This window comes from Thamnophis elegans, chromosome 1 (genome assembly GCF_009769535.1).
Source record: "Thamnophis elegans isolate rThaEle1 chromosome 1, rThaEle1.pri, whole genome shotgun sequence".
In the NCBI taxonomy this organism is placed as follows: domain Eukaryota; kingdom Metazoa; phylum Chordata; class Lepidosauria; order Squamata; family Colubridae; genus Thamnophis; species Thamnophis elegans.
This window is the reverse complement of record NC_045541.1, coordinates 82,565,426-82,581,096: the sequence shown is the minus strand read 5'-3', so window position 1 is coordinate 82,581,096 and position 15,671 is coordinate 82,565,426. Positions and strand designations below refer to the sequence as shown.

Here is a 15,671-nt window from a genome sequence, read left to right as displayed (position 1 = left end):
AACCAAGTTATGAAGATCCAGAGATAAGATTTGGAAGGATCGCCTTCTATCCTGCAAGCCTCAGACATCTGCTACAATGGAGAAAGGCACTAAAAGAGGGAGGAAGTGAGGGAGGGAGGGGGAGAGAGAGGGGGAGGGAGAGAGGGGGAGGGAGGGAGGGAGGGAGAGAGAGAGAGAGAGGAGAGTTACATGACTCCAGAATCTTTAATGGGACGCTAAAAAGGCAGGAAATTCTTGAAGGGCAGAAAGGAGACTATTCTCCAATCCAATCAACACAAATTCATGGCCTAAAACAATTTAATTTTAGAGCAGGTTGATAAAAATGAAAGTTAAAGCCTCAGCTATCAATTATCCTTTTTCTAACAAATGACATTTCAAAAATCTCTTTCAATGAAGAGTTGGCTTGAATAACTAGTTAGATAATTTCTCCAAAGGTATCCCACTTTAACCCCAACCTCAACATTAACCAACAACTTCAACCCTGAACACTATTCACTACACAATTTCTCAAGAGTAAGATTCTTTCTAAGTGATAGCAGCACTGCTACATTAAAAAAAAATGCAGCGTAAAGAATTTCCTTAATTATAATTTCCCTTGGATTTAATTGAAGTATGGGAAGCCAGAGAGGCTGTGATTTTTAATCTTAGCAACTTTAAAATAAGTGGAATTCAACTACCAAAATTCTCAGCCAATGGTTGAGAAACAGTGTGTGCAACCATGATTGTACAATGAAAGAAAGAAAATTCACACACTCCTTGCCCCCTGCTCCACTTCCTTTTTTTAAGTGGAAGAATGTCATAGTCTCATGGTCATTTCTTTGGAATTTTCTCCATTCTTGAAATAATTTCCAAAGCAAAGCCTTACTCATCCAAAAGAATGACAATCAATTTTAAAATATATAATTTCTCTGAACAGGATTATTTCTTAAGGCAATTAAAGTATGTGAAAGTACTAGGTTACCTTACTGCATTTATGATATTGTAGTTCCTAGTGGTCAAATCAGGGGTGGTGTATACTTAATTTCCTACCAGTTTGCAAATGTGAGCGTGTGGGCATGTGCATGTGGCGAAAAAAATGGATTAAATGGGATGCCATAGAACTGGGCGCAGATGGGCAGAGCCACCTACGATTTCTGCTATTGGCTTGGGCGATCTGGTCCAAACCTCTGGGTCAAATGTCATAGAAACATAACCACCCACACATTTCATCCTAAGCATGGAACTCCTCTAGAGCTAGACTATAAAAGCTAGATTTATTGTTGGTTACAGTAAAAAGAAACAGTAAATCTCTGCACTTTAATAGGTTTGGTCAGAAGAGAGGGCTATGGGTAAGAATGTTGTACATACCACATCAAGCTAACCACTTATCAATTATGCTAAGAGATGGCTTCCTGAAGGACAGCTGGTTGCACTCAACTTAAGTGGTCCTATGTCAAAGGTCAATTCAATTTAGGACCTGAAGTGGTCAGTTGTCCATTAGTTGCAGTTAGAATTGGCAAAATTGGAGCCAAGAAGGCTTAAGGTACCCATGTTTGTTTATCTGTCACTTACTTACCAGTTTGAGTTACTTTTCTTCTACTCACCATTCTATTTATTTAATTTCCTGAATTAACCTGAATTCTGCATGATACCAATAAATGAGTTACATTTACAATAATCAAGGTCAAACATAACAGTAACAAAATTAGCCACTTGTTTGGCACATGGGACAGTCTAGCACCTTTTCCAATCTGAGGCAATACAAATAAAATAATTAGTAAAATAAGAATGCTTTGCTCATTTGTGACATTTAAAATCTGAAACTTGAGGAGACCCCACTCTGTTTCATGGTCGAGCTGATCCTTTTACGGAGCTGCAGCTGGTAACAAATAACAAACTAAAGAAATGGTGTTTCCAATTCTAATCGAGAGGATAGTTCCACACAGCAGCTATGAGGAACAAGTAGTCAAATCCTTGGTTGTTGCTTCATAGTACTAAGTCTTCTTTTCCATATTACTTCATATGTACATGAAGCCATTGAGAGGAGATGCATCACCTGAGTGAGATGTCATCAGCACACTAATGTACAGTTGTACATTGAAACCTCAGGCAAGCTGCAGATATTTGTTGATGTTTTGAATTGAGCTGGAAGGCTTGAAACAAACTAAATCCTAGCAAGACTGAGTTTTATGTCTGTATGAGATAAATTGTAACTCCTGGCATCAGATAATTCCTCTTGACGGAGAATCTAGTCCATCACTGGGGGATGTTTCTTCCTGAACTTCCACCTTTTTCCAAACCAATAAATAAAATAATTAGCACAGCTGTACAGTATACATTTTGAAAATGATTGAAGTATATTGAGCCTTGTAGAAGCCAAGAACCTTCTGCCATTTAATTTATGTGGGGACAATTTATTTTAAGGCTTCTAAATCACTATAAAGATCCACTGCTTTAATAACTCTGTCTTCAAGTGGATGCATCTTTTTCAGACTCCAGCAAAAATATGCAATTCTGAATTACTTGAAAATAAAATGTACAGCTCTGAGAGTACTGGGGCAAAGATGTATGGAAAAACCAAATCCAGTTGTTTTTAAAAGTGTATGTATGTACAAGATTGCCTATAATATGTATTTATTTTGGGAGGCAGGGCTATTTTGTGTTCAGAAAATACAACTGCCCCTCCATACAACTTTGCAGAAGGCAATGAGATCTTCCAGCTGCAGCCTCCAAACATTCACTTAGAACTCTGAGTGAATTTGGCTCTGCTTTTTAAAAAACTTTTTAATCCCATCTTTATTATTTTCATAAATAACTCAAGGTGCCGAACTTACTTAATACTCCTTCATTCTCCTATTTTTTCCTACAAGAGTGACCTGTAAAATGTTGGAAGTGATTGGCCAAAATCACCAGGACGGCTTTCATACCTAAGGCAGGGCTAGATATCATAGTCTTTTGTTTCTAGCCTGAGGCTATAACCCACCAGAATGTGCCCAGAACAGCAAGCGTATACAATAGAATATAATATCCACTGCATGTGTAAGGTGTATGTAAGCCCAGATCTCGTCTTGAAAAATGACATGAATTAGATCAAAGACCAGTAACTGGCTTTTTTTCATTCGGAAAGGAACGTCCAGGCTAGGCATGTACCAAATGCCAGCGTTGCCTCAGTGCTTTAACTCTGAATCTGAACTCTGTATATAAATGAAGGAGAGGAAGACCGCAGTGAGCCCACGCCTCGCCAAGGCTAAGCCAAGGCCCAAACAGTTCAAGAGCAGGTTCCTCCCCCGTTTCAGCCTCCCCCACGAAGCGCTCTAGGCAAGCCTGTGGAGCAAAGCTTCCCTATCGGAGTGGAGGAAGGTGGATGCAATGCGACCAATGTCCCTGCATCTTTCAGGTGCTGACAAGGCCTCACTGTGCAGCAAAGGGGCGCAGCGCATAGGACCAAAGCCCTACGGTTTCATGCGCTCTGGCGCAACGTGATCTGGTTTCGTGTGTTCTGAGAGTAACTTCGCTCTTTCGTTACTCTGCCTCTTAAAACTGTCCCCAACTCTCTCACATTAATTGATTAGATTGTTGATTGGTATAGGGGGGTTGAACTAGAAGTCCTCCAAGGTCCCTTCTGATTGATTGACCCTCTTTATTTCTCCGAGGTGCTCCTTCTCCACCCATTTAACAATAAGTTATAATGTCTAAGATTTTTTTAAAGGTGATCGAGGAAAACCGGCCATAATAAAAGCAGTAACTGACCCTCAAAATAATGCTTCATTGTTTTATGCACAGCTAGACAACATACATAAACTTCCTTTTTTCCATCCCCTCCTTTATTAATCTCTTTCTCTTCCTTAATTTTGGATTCACATGCACAAACTCAGTTGGTGACGGCTTGGATATGTGAATAGGAGAGATTCGGTTTTTAACAGATTTAGCTCATTATGATACTTGGAGGCAGGAGGTGCAGGAAACAGTGGTTCAGAGCAACTAGACATAGATGGCCAGAAAGGAATGGAAAGGATGAGGCAAACTTCAAAAATCATCCAAGCCAAATTGAAAATTAACAGAATGCAACCACCAATGCCAATCCAAGAAAACAAAAACTGGGATTGAGTGGTAGGAAGCTGTGACAACATCTTTTCAGCTGTCACTATAGTACATTCTTTCTAAAAAGAGATAGGGGAAATTTGACATCAATAGTCTGGTTAAATATAAGAACCAGTTTAAACTGATAATATTCTAAGAATATCAAAACTATTTTGTTACTGAAAACAATGAAGAACAAGATTACTATATCAATGAGCCTTGTGGCCTGCAGCTGGAAACTGCTGTTGTGTGTTTGGTGGAACTTAGTATGAATCTCAATCTCTTTCTGTTCTTCAGATGTAAACATTCTTCAAATCTTGGATGCTTTGTCCAGTTACCTTTTTGAAATCTTCTGCAGTTGTTGGGCATGTCATTGTACCAAATAATGCACGGAACCGATAAAATCCTTAAATCCTGGCAAACTGAGAGAGACCATTAAGAGGTCCCATCCATGGTTGAGGAAAGAATTATGGGGGGGAGGGAATTCTTTGTGTACATGTATTGTATCAGCATTATAGTGGTGCTGGACTTAGGAATTAGGAAACCCAGTATTAAGTGCATTTTCAGACATGGGAACTTTGGGGGACCCTTGGGTCAATCACTCTTTCTCAGCACAACACGCTCACAAGATCGTTGTGGAGAAAAATGAGAGGTGGCCGTGCTATAGATGGAGCTACTATTCCCAAACAAAAGACAGAAGAGAGAGGGAGGGAGGGAGGGTAGAGAGAGAGAGAGAGATGGAGAGGGGGGAGAGATAAAGATAGAGATTGTAGATGATGTATGATTATCGATAAACCAGCTTCTACCAGTGTATTGATAAATACTAACTAAATAAATGAGTGGAAAGATCAAGAGACAGAATTTCTTAACATTATTAAAGTCATTATGGCAGGTGCACCTATGATTAAAACCCCATCTTCCTTTTTTTACATGTTTATACACATACAAAGATTTTTATTATGTGATTGCAGCCAGCATTTTGACTTGTTTTTAAAGCGTGTTTTTTTTTAAAGGTCACTGCTGTAAGACTAATATATACACAAAAATGGATATACTCACAATGATAGAGTAGTTGGTGAAGCTGATGGAAATAGCAAAAGTGGAAAAATTAACTGGTTTATTTAAAGAAGGATGATTGTTGAAGTTGCCAATGACATACATTTAGTAGCTATATATTCTGCACTTTAAAAAAAATCCAGTTTCCAAAAATCAACAGGTAACATTACTAACAGCCGTCCAAGCATTACAGTTAAAAAGCTGTAAATAACTTCTTTTGTGAATTGTATCTATGGAACTAAAGGTTGGACTTTGAAAGAGCAGGATAGAAAGAATGTTGATCCTTTTGAACTCTGGTGTCGGTGAAGACACATGAAAATATCGTGGACAGCCAAGAAATTAAACAATATATCATGAAGCAAAATCAATCTAGAGTTTTCACTTGAGGCCCAAATGACCAGAGTCAAATTATCTTACTTTGGATGCATTATGTGAAGCGGATGACTAACAGCAAGGTAGATACCATATTTTTGGAGTATAAGATGCACCAAGAGGCATTTTTTTAAAAAGTTGGTAGGTAGATAGAGGGATAGAGAGGGAGAGAAAATAGATAAATACAGTAGGGAGGGAGGGAGGGAGAGTAATTAGGTAGGTAGGTAGATAGATAAAGGGGGAGAGGGAGAAATGCAGTAGGTAAGTAGGGAGAGAGAGTAGGTAGGTAGGTAGGTAGGTAGGTAGGTAGATGTTTCCAGGTGTATTTATCCAAAGTCAGGAAATCACTAACTTGGTTTCTGCTGGCACAGCACTTGATCAATGTAATTCTCATCAATCAATTAAAGAACTTTCCAAAAGGAAAAAAAGTTTTTGCACTCTGCAAACCTCCCCAAAACAGCCCGTTTTTCACAAAAATGGGCCCTGGTTTTTTTTTCATTAAAAAGGCATGAATAGCCTTCGGGGTGCTTGCAAAGTGCTCCTGGGATTCATATAAATATTCAACAATTTCATTATTATTTAACCTTATGAAATAGGTTTGCACTTCTGTTTTATATACTAGCAAGATCTTTTTTGCTGCTCCAAAATTTTTGTTCTTTCTACTTTAATTTTATGGAAAGATGAGAAATAAACACCCTTAGAAGATCTTGAATCACTTGATTGTCAACTAACTAGAGAACTGGTGGTAAAAGGGCTGTCTTACTTGATCTGGGGTTTACCTCTGGTTTTTCCCTTCAGATAATTAGCCTGAGGAAAATTAGTATTAAGAGAAATATAGTCGCAATGATAACAACATGGATCTGGATTATTTGGAAACTAGACAAGGCACCCTTGAAACCAAGTAGTGCTATTTTTATATATTTTAGTACTCCAAGTATGATCAAAAGCAACATTATAATGCAGAAAAAAAAATCTCCATTTAATATCACTCAAGATCAATATATAGAGAGCATCCTCTAGTGGACACTTAATATAATGCATCCTGAACCTCTGTTAAAAGACCAGAATGATGAAGTCTCCAAGTTGAGTTCAGTTCCTGATTATTTCATGGGTATGTCCAGATCGTTTTCTTGGCAGCAGCATAATAAGGATGCCATCCTTATTTTTCAGAATGATTTTTAATTTCCCAATCTAGCCCTTGGCCTTTGGATTTCCAGCTTGTTAGTCCTCCATCCAAATACTAATCATATCTGAACTTGCTTAGCTTTCTTGTTTTATATATAGAATATTAAGTATGTTTCCAACAGATTTAAATGATGACAAAGCTATGCTTGTTCACATAATGCCTATGTAAAATACTCTATTGCAACATACTACTGAGTAATTATTTCTTCTTATTAACATATTCATAATTGCAACATGTCTTGCTGTTTGTTGCTGTTTACCAGTTACATAAAATAAATAATTACTGTATATCTAGGACAGTATTAGAAGGTAATGTGGTGTTTTCTAACCTTGCCATCTTTAAGATGTATGGACTTCAACTCTCAGAATGCACATCTTAAAGTTGCTAAGTTTGAAAATCACTGTGGTAATGTATATTTAAAAAGTGCACTGCCTATTTATCTCATTTTATGATGGATGTAGACACTGATTCTTAGAAAAAACAGTTTTTTAAAGCTTGTCTGCAAAATATCTCTACATATTTTGGGTTATAATTCTAATAAGCTCCAGCCAACATCACCAAGGATGATCAGTGGAATATAGCAGAATTACTTTCTGGAAGATATGATCACTCCCACTATATACAGCATATATACTCATAGTATAGGAATACAATGCAGTACATAAGGGACCATATATATTAGAATCCTGCCGGCAGCTGGAGAATAAAAAAGTAACCTTCCAACTCAGGTTAAACTTGTTGAGTATATCTATTTATATAGAATTAATCCCACCCTGCACAGTGAAAGGTATTTGTAAGTAATCACCAATAAAACATGCCCTTAATTTTTCCTTCATTTCCATATTTCTGAGAAATGTTGACTACATCTCAACTTGGTGTCAACACTTAAGAAACCTCCAGCATCAATTTTCCCTGTTTAAAATAACAGATCCTTCTTTCTGGTAGCTGCAGACAAGGATCTCCTGCTCCTTCAGAAAGCCAAATCAGCTCAGGGCAAGTCTTTCAGGGCTCTTCTTCCAAAAAGGAAAGAGATGGTAATACTCTCCCAGATTTACTGCCGTTTCAATTGCCCAAAGGTCCAGCTAAACAGGGGTGGGCACCAGAGATTAGGTTTTATCAGGCACCAAATTTGCAAACTTTGTTGGGCAGTATGAATGGTGCTGGAGAAGAATCCTGCAAGTCCCTCGGACTGCGATCAAACCGGTCAGTCCTAGAGATCAACCCTAACTGCTCTTTAGAAGGCCAGATCCTAAAGATGAAATTCAAATATTTTGGCTACCTAATGCGAAGGAAGGACTCACTAGAGAAGAGCCTAATGCTGGGAAAGACTGAGGGCAGAAGAAGATGGGGACGACAGAGAATGAGGTGGGAGTCACTGAAGCAATAGATGTGAACTTAAATGGACTCCAGAGGATGGTAGAGGACAGGAAGGCTTGGAGGAACGTTGTCCATGGGGTCCCGATGGGTTGGACATGACTTTGCAACTAACAACAAAATGAAGCTGGCCATGAATCACTTGACGTTTTTAGGAGCTGAGTACAAAGAAATGATACAAAGGAATGACGGCAACCAAAGGCATAAACGTACGTAAGTTCTATTGAAGTGAACACATTCTCCCAATCGTCCAAAGTAGATGCTCCAGAGAGGAGGTTGACGATAGCCATCGTTTCTCTGCTCAGTTTTACTACTCCGGCCGGAACGACTTGCTTTGGCTTAGGAGCGCTACTCCACTCCAGGCTTTTCACTTTCTGGCCTTCGGCAGTTCTCCCCCCCCCCCTTGCTGGTCGGGTGGGGTCTCCTTACCCTTGCAACAATTTCGTAGGTTGGCTGATCCCACGTGAACGTTACCAATCACGAGCAACCCCCTGCCTCCCTCTCGTCCCATTTTATAAAGCACCCAAAGGACTTTTCGCCTTTATTCAAATCAGACTTCGGGGGGGGGGGATTCAAAGTTAAACGAGGCCGCGAGGGTGGGGGGAATTCAAAGTTAAACGGGGCCGCGATCCACAAATCCTTCCCATCAAACATTGGGAGTTCAACGTCTCCTTCTAACTCTTTTTTTCTATAGGTCTAAAGCACTCTTTTAATTTACTCGCAGCTCAGGATAGCCGCGATTCTGATCCCGGCGATTCAAAATCAAGTAAAGAGTAAATTAATCCGGAAAACTAAAGCAACGAAATGTGGGCTATCTTGAAAAACTCCCAGGCTGGCGGAGAAGAAGCGACATCCCACCCTCTGGTTTTATAATCCCACCCCCGTTTCAAAATCCTGCGTCCAATTTGTCCCCAGGGAAAGGCAAGGTGTATAGACCGCAATCCTGCAGGGACTGGAGTGGCTCTTTATTACCCAAAGGGTTGAGGAGAGCAATAGAAGAATGCTTCATTTTGTCCTATTGGAACTATAGTTGCAATCGAAAAATATAAATACGGAATCAAATTCTCCGTCAGAAGAGCAGGTAACGACGGCAGCCTTAAGGATTTCCCGGCGAGATGCGTCTGCGTCTTTCAGTTCCACCCGTGAAAATAAAAATGTTGAAGCTAAAACACTAAAGCGAGAATATTCAATAACGAGAAGACGCTTGCCCCGGATATTATGGCCTCCAGTGATAACAGATGGTCACTCGTATGCAGCGAAATTTAAAACAGGGTTGGGGGGAAAAAATACCCAAAGCTGCAATCGATGACTACGTTTCGGGAAACAACCTTGCAATCGAATATTACCAACTGGATCGATGTCGTGTTTCATAGATCGATCAATTAAAAGCGATAGGGGTATCAGATTAATCAAATCAGATTAAAGCAGTTTCAGAATTATAGCGGCTTCGTTGGGAAAATCCTCCAAGAAGCCTCTTCCAAATAATAATAATAATAATAATAATAATAATAATAATAATAATAATAATAAAGCGATATTGGCATTTTTTCCAAAACCCTATAAATCGACTCCTAAACGCGTTCGATTTTAAACTATTCACCCCTCGGTGATTTCGCGATCCTGGGGGAAAAATAAAAATAAATTCGATGTGATCTCAAATATAACATTATTATCATTTTACCTTTCAGTCGAGAGCCCAGAGCATAACGTTTTTGACATGGTAAAATGAAGATTTGCCTTATGGAAGGAGGGGGGAGAGGGAGAAGAGAAAGAGGGTTTTTTTAAAAAAAAAAAAAGTCACCCGATTCCAAAACCGGCTCTTATTACAATTGCTGCATTTATTCCTTTTTTCCACAAGTTTTTCCAAGAGCAAAGGACAAAGACTTTAAAAAGCACCATGTTGAAAACGAATGAAAACCGAGAGCATCTCCTCTCTTCTAATCACGGGTGGTATTGGGCCGATTTCGACCCCCCATTCCGGCTGATAACACCACCACCACCACCACCACCACCCGGACAGGCGTTTTGACATTTGTCCCCTCCCCACCCGTCCCTTCTCTCCAAAACACGGCCACGTTGCTCCGGCTCTCGACCGACGGGCGTCTCTCTTCGGCCTCCTTCCAATCACGACGGCCCGGCCTCTCGCCTCTCCCTTCCCGCCCGCTTGGAGACAAGACAAACCCACCCACCCCCGCCGCCGCCGCCGCCCCTCCCGTCGACCGGCTTTGCGAGGCCCGAGGGGATAGGCCGGCAGGTGGGGCAGAGGTGGCTGCGGAGGAACGGACAGCCTCCTCGCCAGGATAAATAGAGCCACGAGGGGAGCCGGCGGGATGGCATCGGGAAGGGCCCGCCGTTTGCGTCCAGGCAGGCAGAGCGGCGGAGGAAGGGGGGAAGGAGGGGAGAAAGAAGCGGGAAGCCAGGCCGAAGCCCCCTCCCGCGGCCCTTCGTGGCTCATTTGGCCCCGGAGCCCGCCTTTCGCGTTAAGAAAGCCCTCGCCGTCTGCCCGGGTGGGGAGCCCGGCGACCACCGCCCTTCCATGGACGTCCTAGGCCACATGGAGCTGACCGAGGGCTCCCTCTGCTCCTTCTCGCCCGGCGGCGATTTCTACGACGACCCTTGTTTCAACACGTCGGACATGCACTTCTTCGAAGACTTGGACCCGCGGCTGGTGCACGTGGGAGGCCTGCTGAAGGCCGACGAGCACGGCCACCACCACCACGGCCACGAGGACGAGCACATCCGGGCGCCCAGCGGGCACCACCAAGCGGGCCGCTGCCTGCTTTGGGCCTGCAAGGCCTGCAAGAGGAAGACCACCAACGCCGACCGCCGCAAGGCGGCCACCATGCGCGAGCGGCGGCGGCTCAGCAAAGTCAACGAGGCCTTCGAGACGCTCAAGCGCTGCACCTCCACCAACCCCAACCAGCGCCTGCCCAAGGTGGAGATCCTGCGTAACGCCATCCGCTACATCGAAAGCCTCCAGGCGCTGCTGCGGGAGCAAGAGGACGTCTACTACCCGGTCCTGGAACACTACAGCGGCGACTCCGACGCCTCCAGCCCCCGCTCTAATTGCTCCGACGGCATGGTGAGTCCCCGTGCTGTGGCACAAAAAAGCCGCCGCTGATCGAGGACGCTTCGGTCTGCATGAAGACCCAGATTGTTGGGGGGGGGGGGAGGCTGTTCCAATATGCTGACTCTGTAAACCGGTTAGGGAGGCTGTATACAATTGTGCCTGACATTTCTGTTGTTAAGTGAACGTTGCCCCATTTTACGACCTTCCTTGCCACCATTGCTCAGTGAATCACTGCAGTTAATAAGTTGGTAACGTGATTGTTAAGTGAATCCAGCTTCCCCACTGATTTTGCTTGTCAAAAGTGTAGGGAACATGATCACAGGATCTTGGGAAATTGCAACAGTATGAATTAGTAACCAAGCCTCTGAATTTTGATCACATCATTATCACGGGGATGCCACAATGATTATAAGTGTAAAAAAATGGTCTTAAGTCACTTTTTTCAGTGTGGTTGTAACTGAATGGTCACTAAATGAACTTGTAAATCAAGGACTACCCGTATAAGTCTAAGAGCTATTGCTATTCACATTGAATAGCCTAGGAGAGATGGGCAGGCCACAAGACCGACTTCCCCGCATGTCTTGACAGTCCTCTTAAAGATGAGAGGCTGTGGTCTGAGACGGGAGGATGTTTCTCCCTCAAATATGTGGCATGGAAGCCAGAAGTTCCCAAATGTGCCTCAGCCTACCCAAACCTCAGAATCATTTTGGGGGTGGGGGCAGGATTCAGCATGCTTTCATGGTCTTTTCAGAAACTACGGTTCCCCAGGTGGGAGAGGGAACCCCCAACTTCTAGTCTTGGCTTCCTTAAAAAGTTTCTTAGGGTTGCAAGTGTTAGCCTGCCTTTCCTAAAATGGTAACTACTGACAATAGTGCTAGGTTGGAGGACTTCTTGTTTAGTTTGTGTTCAAGAGGAGATACAATGCAGTTTATTGTCCTTGACATGCATTATATCAGGTTTTCTCTGCATTTTGTTTTTAATTTCCAGGACAAAAGAGAAAGCTTATAATCTTTCTGGGATGCCTTTTGAGAGCATCTTTCTCCAAGTGCCCTCTGATTCCTTGGAAGGGGAAAGGGGGATCAATTTCTGTTCATCCTTATGTCCAGGAAAATAGGGAATGCTTTCTTCTGGTGCTGAAGCAGGCTTAGTCTCTAATCCAAGAGAAAGAGAAGAAAACGGTGCCTAGGCAAGGGGTTTTTCTTGGTTCTCTCAGTTTTAGAGTAAAAAGGGAGGGGAGGTTTGCTGTCTTAATCCCAGTTTGGGTTATTTGTTCCCTCAGGAATTAGGGTGGAGACAGGAGAAATTTGATATGGAAATTCTTATGTGTCAGTGGTTGTAATAAATGGATGGAATAAATTGTCTCTCTGTTCTGCTTTTAGCTCTGTAGTTCCAATTCATCTTTCCATCCAGCCATAGTTGTATTAGTGAGGTTGCATCGTAAGGAATGAGCACCCACTGAATTGGTGGGATTTCACTTCAAGGGGACATGCTTCCTAATCTAGAGTACATTACTTATACATTTATTCAAGTAATGGGTTATTTTTCAACAGAAACTTCTTTGGTGACTCCAACTAAAGAAAATATATACAATTTTAAAACATCCTCAGTAAGAGATGCAGATTGGTATATTTTAGTTAAAGCAACAAGCTAGAAACCAGGAGACCTGAGTTCTGCTTCAGGCATGAAGCCAGCTGAATGATTTGGGGCCAGTCATTCTGTCACAGCCCTAAGCAAGAGGCAATGGCAAACCACTTCCAAAATAAAATTGTCCAGGAGTCAAGAATTGACTCAAAGGCATTGGTGCACAGACATGCATGTACACAAAAGCACTTCAAGAAAGTCACGTATAAAGTACTGCAACAGCAACTTCAAACAGTTAGGGAACAAACTTTTAAGTATCACTCTTTCTGCTCCAGAGGATTTGTGGTATGAAATTCAATCTGTGTCTTCTGAAATTCAACTCCCTCTGGCCTCCTTGCAGTAAAATGAGCCCTTCTGTGTTTTTTTTTTCTTGAAGCAAATATAATTATTATTTGCTTATGACATTTAATCACTGCGGAAAATGCATACTTATCCTGTATGTTAAATGGAACGTTCTCATCTTGCTTATCCAAAGATACATCTCCCCTTTTCCCTAGCCGTACAACTATATATCCTAAAGTTAATATTTTTGAGTTGTAGATGGCAGTTAAAATTACACCCTAACCTCATTCACTTCCTCGGGAATGGAGCAGTCCAAAGTAAATGCTTCTGAATCTGTTCATTTGTGTAGAACCTTCATTGAAAGATGCTCATTAAAACTGCTGGCTCAAAGCCTTTCTGTAAAAAAGCATTATTTGCCAATGGATACTTTATTCTATCATCATTTTCTAAGGACCATCCTGCCTTCTTTGGAACTTACTCTCTAATAAATGTGCATGGAGTTCTGTGATTTAGGAAAAAAACTTTACTAGTCAAAAATTTATAACACAGTTGTGGATTTAAGTAACTTATTGAAGATTTTTTGCAATAATAAAGTGCTTTAATATATCTAATAGCAATTTAGAAAAGAAACGAAGATTAGCGTGCTGCAGTAAAATCCAATTTGTAATATCACAGACTTTTCTACCAACCTTCTTTCCCTTTTCTAAAAAAAAAAATCTTGTTCATGAGATATTTTTCCCCTGAAAGGGGGAACATCATGGTAACATATAAGAGAGTCTTTTCCCCCTAAATCCTATCCCCACAATAAGGAGCCCATGAGGTAGGCTAGATTGAAAAAGAATTAGTGTTTCTGTGTGATTTAGTGAACTTCATCTTGGGCAGGACATGGATTTTCTACTTAATCTTTCATTGAGCTGATTTTATTCCATTGTTGGGGTGTGACAGAGAGGGTTACTGTTAACATAACTTTCAATTGCTCTGAAACCTCACAGTCTAAAATCGTCCAAGAGGAGGATTTAATCGAAGCACAGGAATTATGGGAGTCTATGACTTGCCGAAGAGATCATTTGACAAGGAAAGATAAATGAGTCATGTATAATCCTTGGCTGCTGTGCAACTAACAATTCTCTTGTAATTTAATTTTGTTTCCTACTTTGATGAATATTTGGAATTCAGTTAAGAGTAAAAAAAAACAGTTCTTCCTGTTCTAAGAGCCATAGTGGTCCAGTGGTTAGAATGCAGTATTTCAGGCAAACTCAATCCTGACTCAGCCTTCCACTCCGGTAAAATGATTGTTGGGAGCAATATCCTGACTCTAAACTGCTTAGAAAGCATTATGAAGTGGTATATAAGTCTAAGTGCTATTGTTAATGCCAGACAAAAGATTGAATGCCTTGTATTGTTGGGTTTTGTTTCAGATGGAATACAGTGGTCCTCCTTGCAGTTCTCGCAGAAGGAGTAGTTATGACAGCAGCTACTATTCAGAATCACTCAGTGGTGAGTATTTGCCTTTAAAAAAAGATTCTTCTCAATTGAGATATATAATACTTCGGGTACTTTTTTTATTCATATACATGTACCTGAAAGCATATACATTTTATCAAATATACTGTTACTGTTATTAAGTTGCATGCATTTAATTTTCATTGGTGATCAAAGTAAGCAGTTGCATTGGTAATAATAATTTTAGATTTGAACAGTGAGATGGGCAGTATATAAATTTAATAAATAAATGCATACATTTTAAAACAGTCCCTTTTTGTGTTCTCAGCTTCACTTATTCCCAGCTTATGTGCCATTACTGTAATGTCCATTGAATTTGCAACTAGAGGGGAATTGAGTAGACATTTAGCTGAAATCATTCCCTTGACTGATGAATAGCAATATATGATATAAAATATATGTATTTCGTGTGTGTATGAGAGAGAGAGTGTGAGTGTGTGTGTGAGGACTCCTGCAAAAAAATAGCTTCTTGGTATTGTCCTGAGATTGACAGATCTCCCTGTCTTTAGATTCAAAGCAAGGGAAGAATGCAGTCGTTTCCAGCCTAGATTGCTTATCCAGCATTGTGGAACGGATTTCAACAGAGAGCACAGCCTGTCCTGCTTTACCCACAGCTGAAAGTGGGATTGAAGGCAGCCCTTGCTCACTCCACGAAGGGCCCAGCCTGGGTGATACCGGAGCCCATACCAGCTCCCCAGCCAGCTGTACTCAGATTCCACAGGACTCTGCCAACAACAATGCCAGCAACCCTATTTACCAAGTGCTATGAAGTGCAAATATGACAAATGCTCTCTTTTAACCAGCAATCATACTTAAACCTGCATTTCCAAGACTGAGAATGAACGATACTTACGGCTATTTTTTTTACTCGCTTTCAAATCTATCTAATAATTCCTTTTTTTCCATGCTTGTATTACTCCAAGAATGCACTTATTTATTGGTTATAAACAAAAGCTATTTAATTTGTATATAGAGGTCTTTTAGAATTGTGCACCATGAAATGGCCAATGTTTTTACCGTGGAAAGGTCAATGGACGGGGATCCTTACAGTCCTGAATAGGCTGCTCAATTCCCATTATTATCTGTATACTTTAAGCAGCCAGATGCAAACAGAATTGCTGCCTTTCT

General features: G+C 41.2%; 1 protein-coding gene across 1 annotated transcript; it reads left to right on the top strand.

The window, feature by feature from the left end:
• Positions 1-10,583: 10,583 nt before the first annotated feature.
• On the top strand, positions 10,584-15,312 carry MYOD1 (myogenic differentiation 1). The gene is made up of 3 exons (XM_032230547.1): positions 10,584-11,129; positions 14,459-14,537; positions 15,053-15,312. The coding sequence occupies exons 1-3, from the start codon at positions 10,584-10,586 to the stop codon at positions 15,310-15,312; spliced, it is 885 nt and encodes a 294-aa protein (XP_032086438.1).
• Positions 15,313-15,671: the final 359 nt, after the last annotated feature.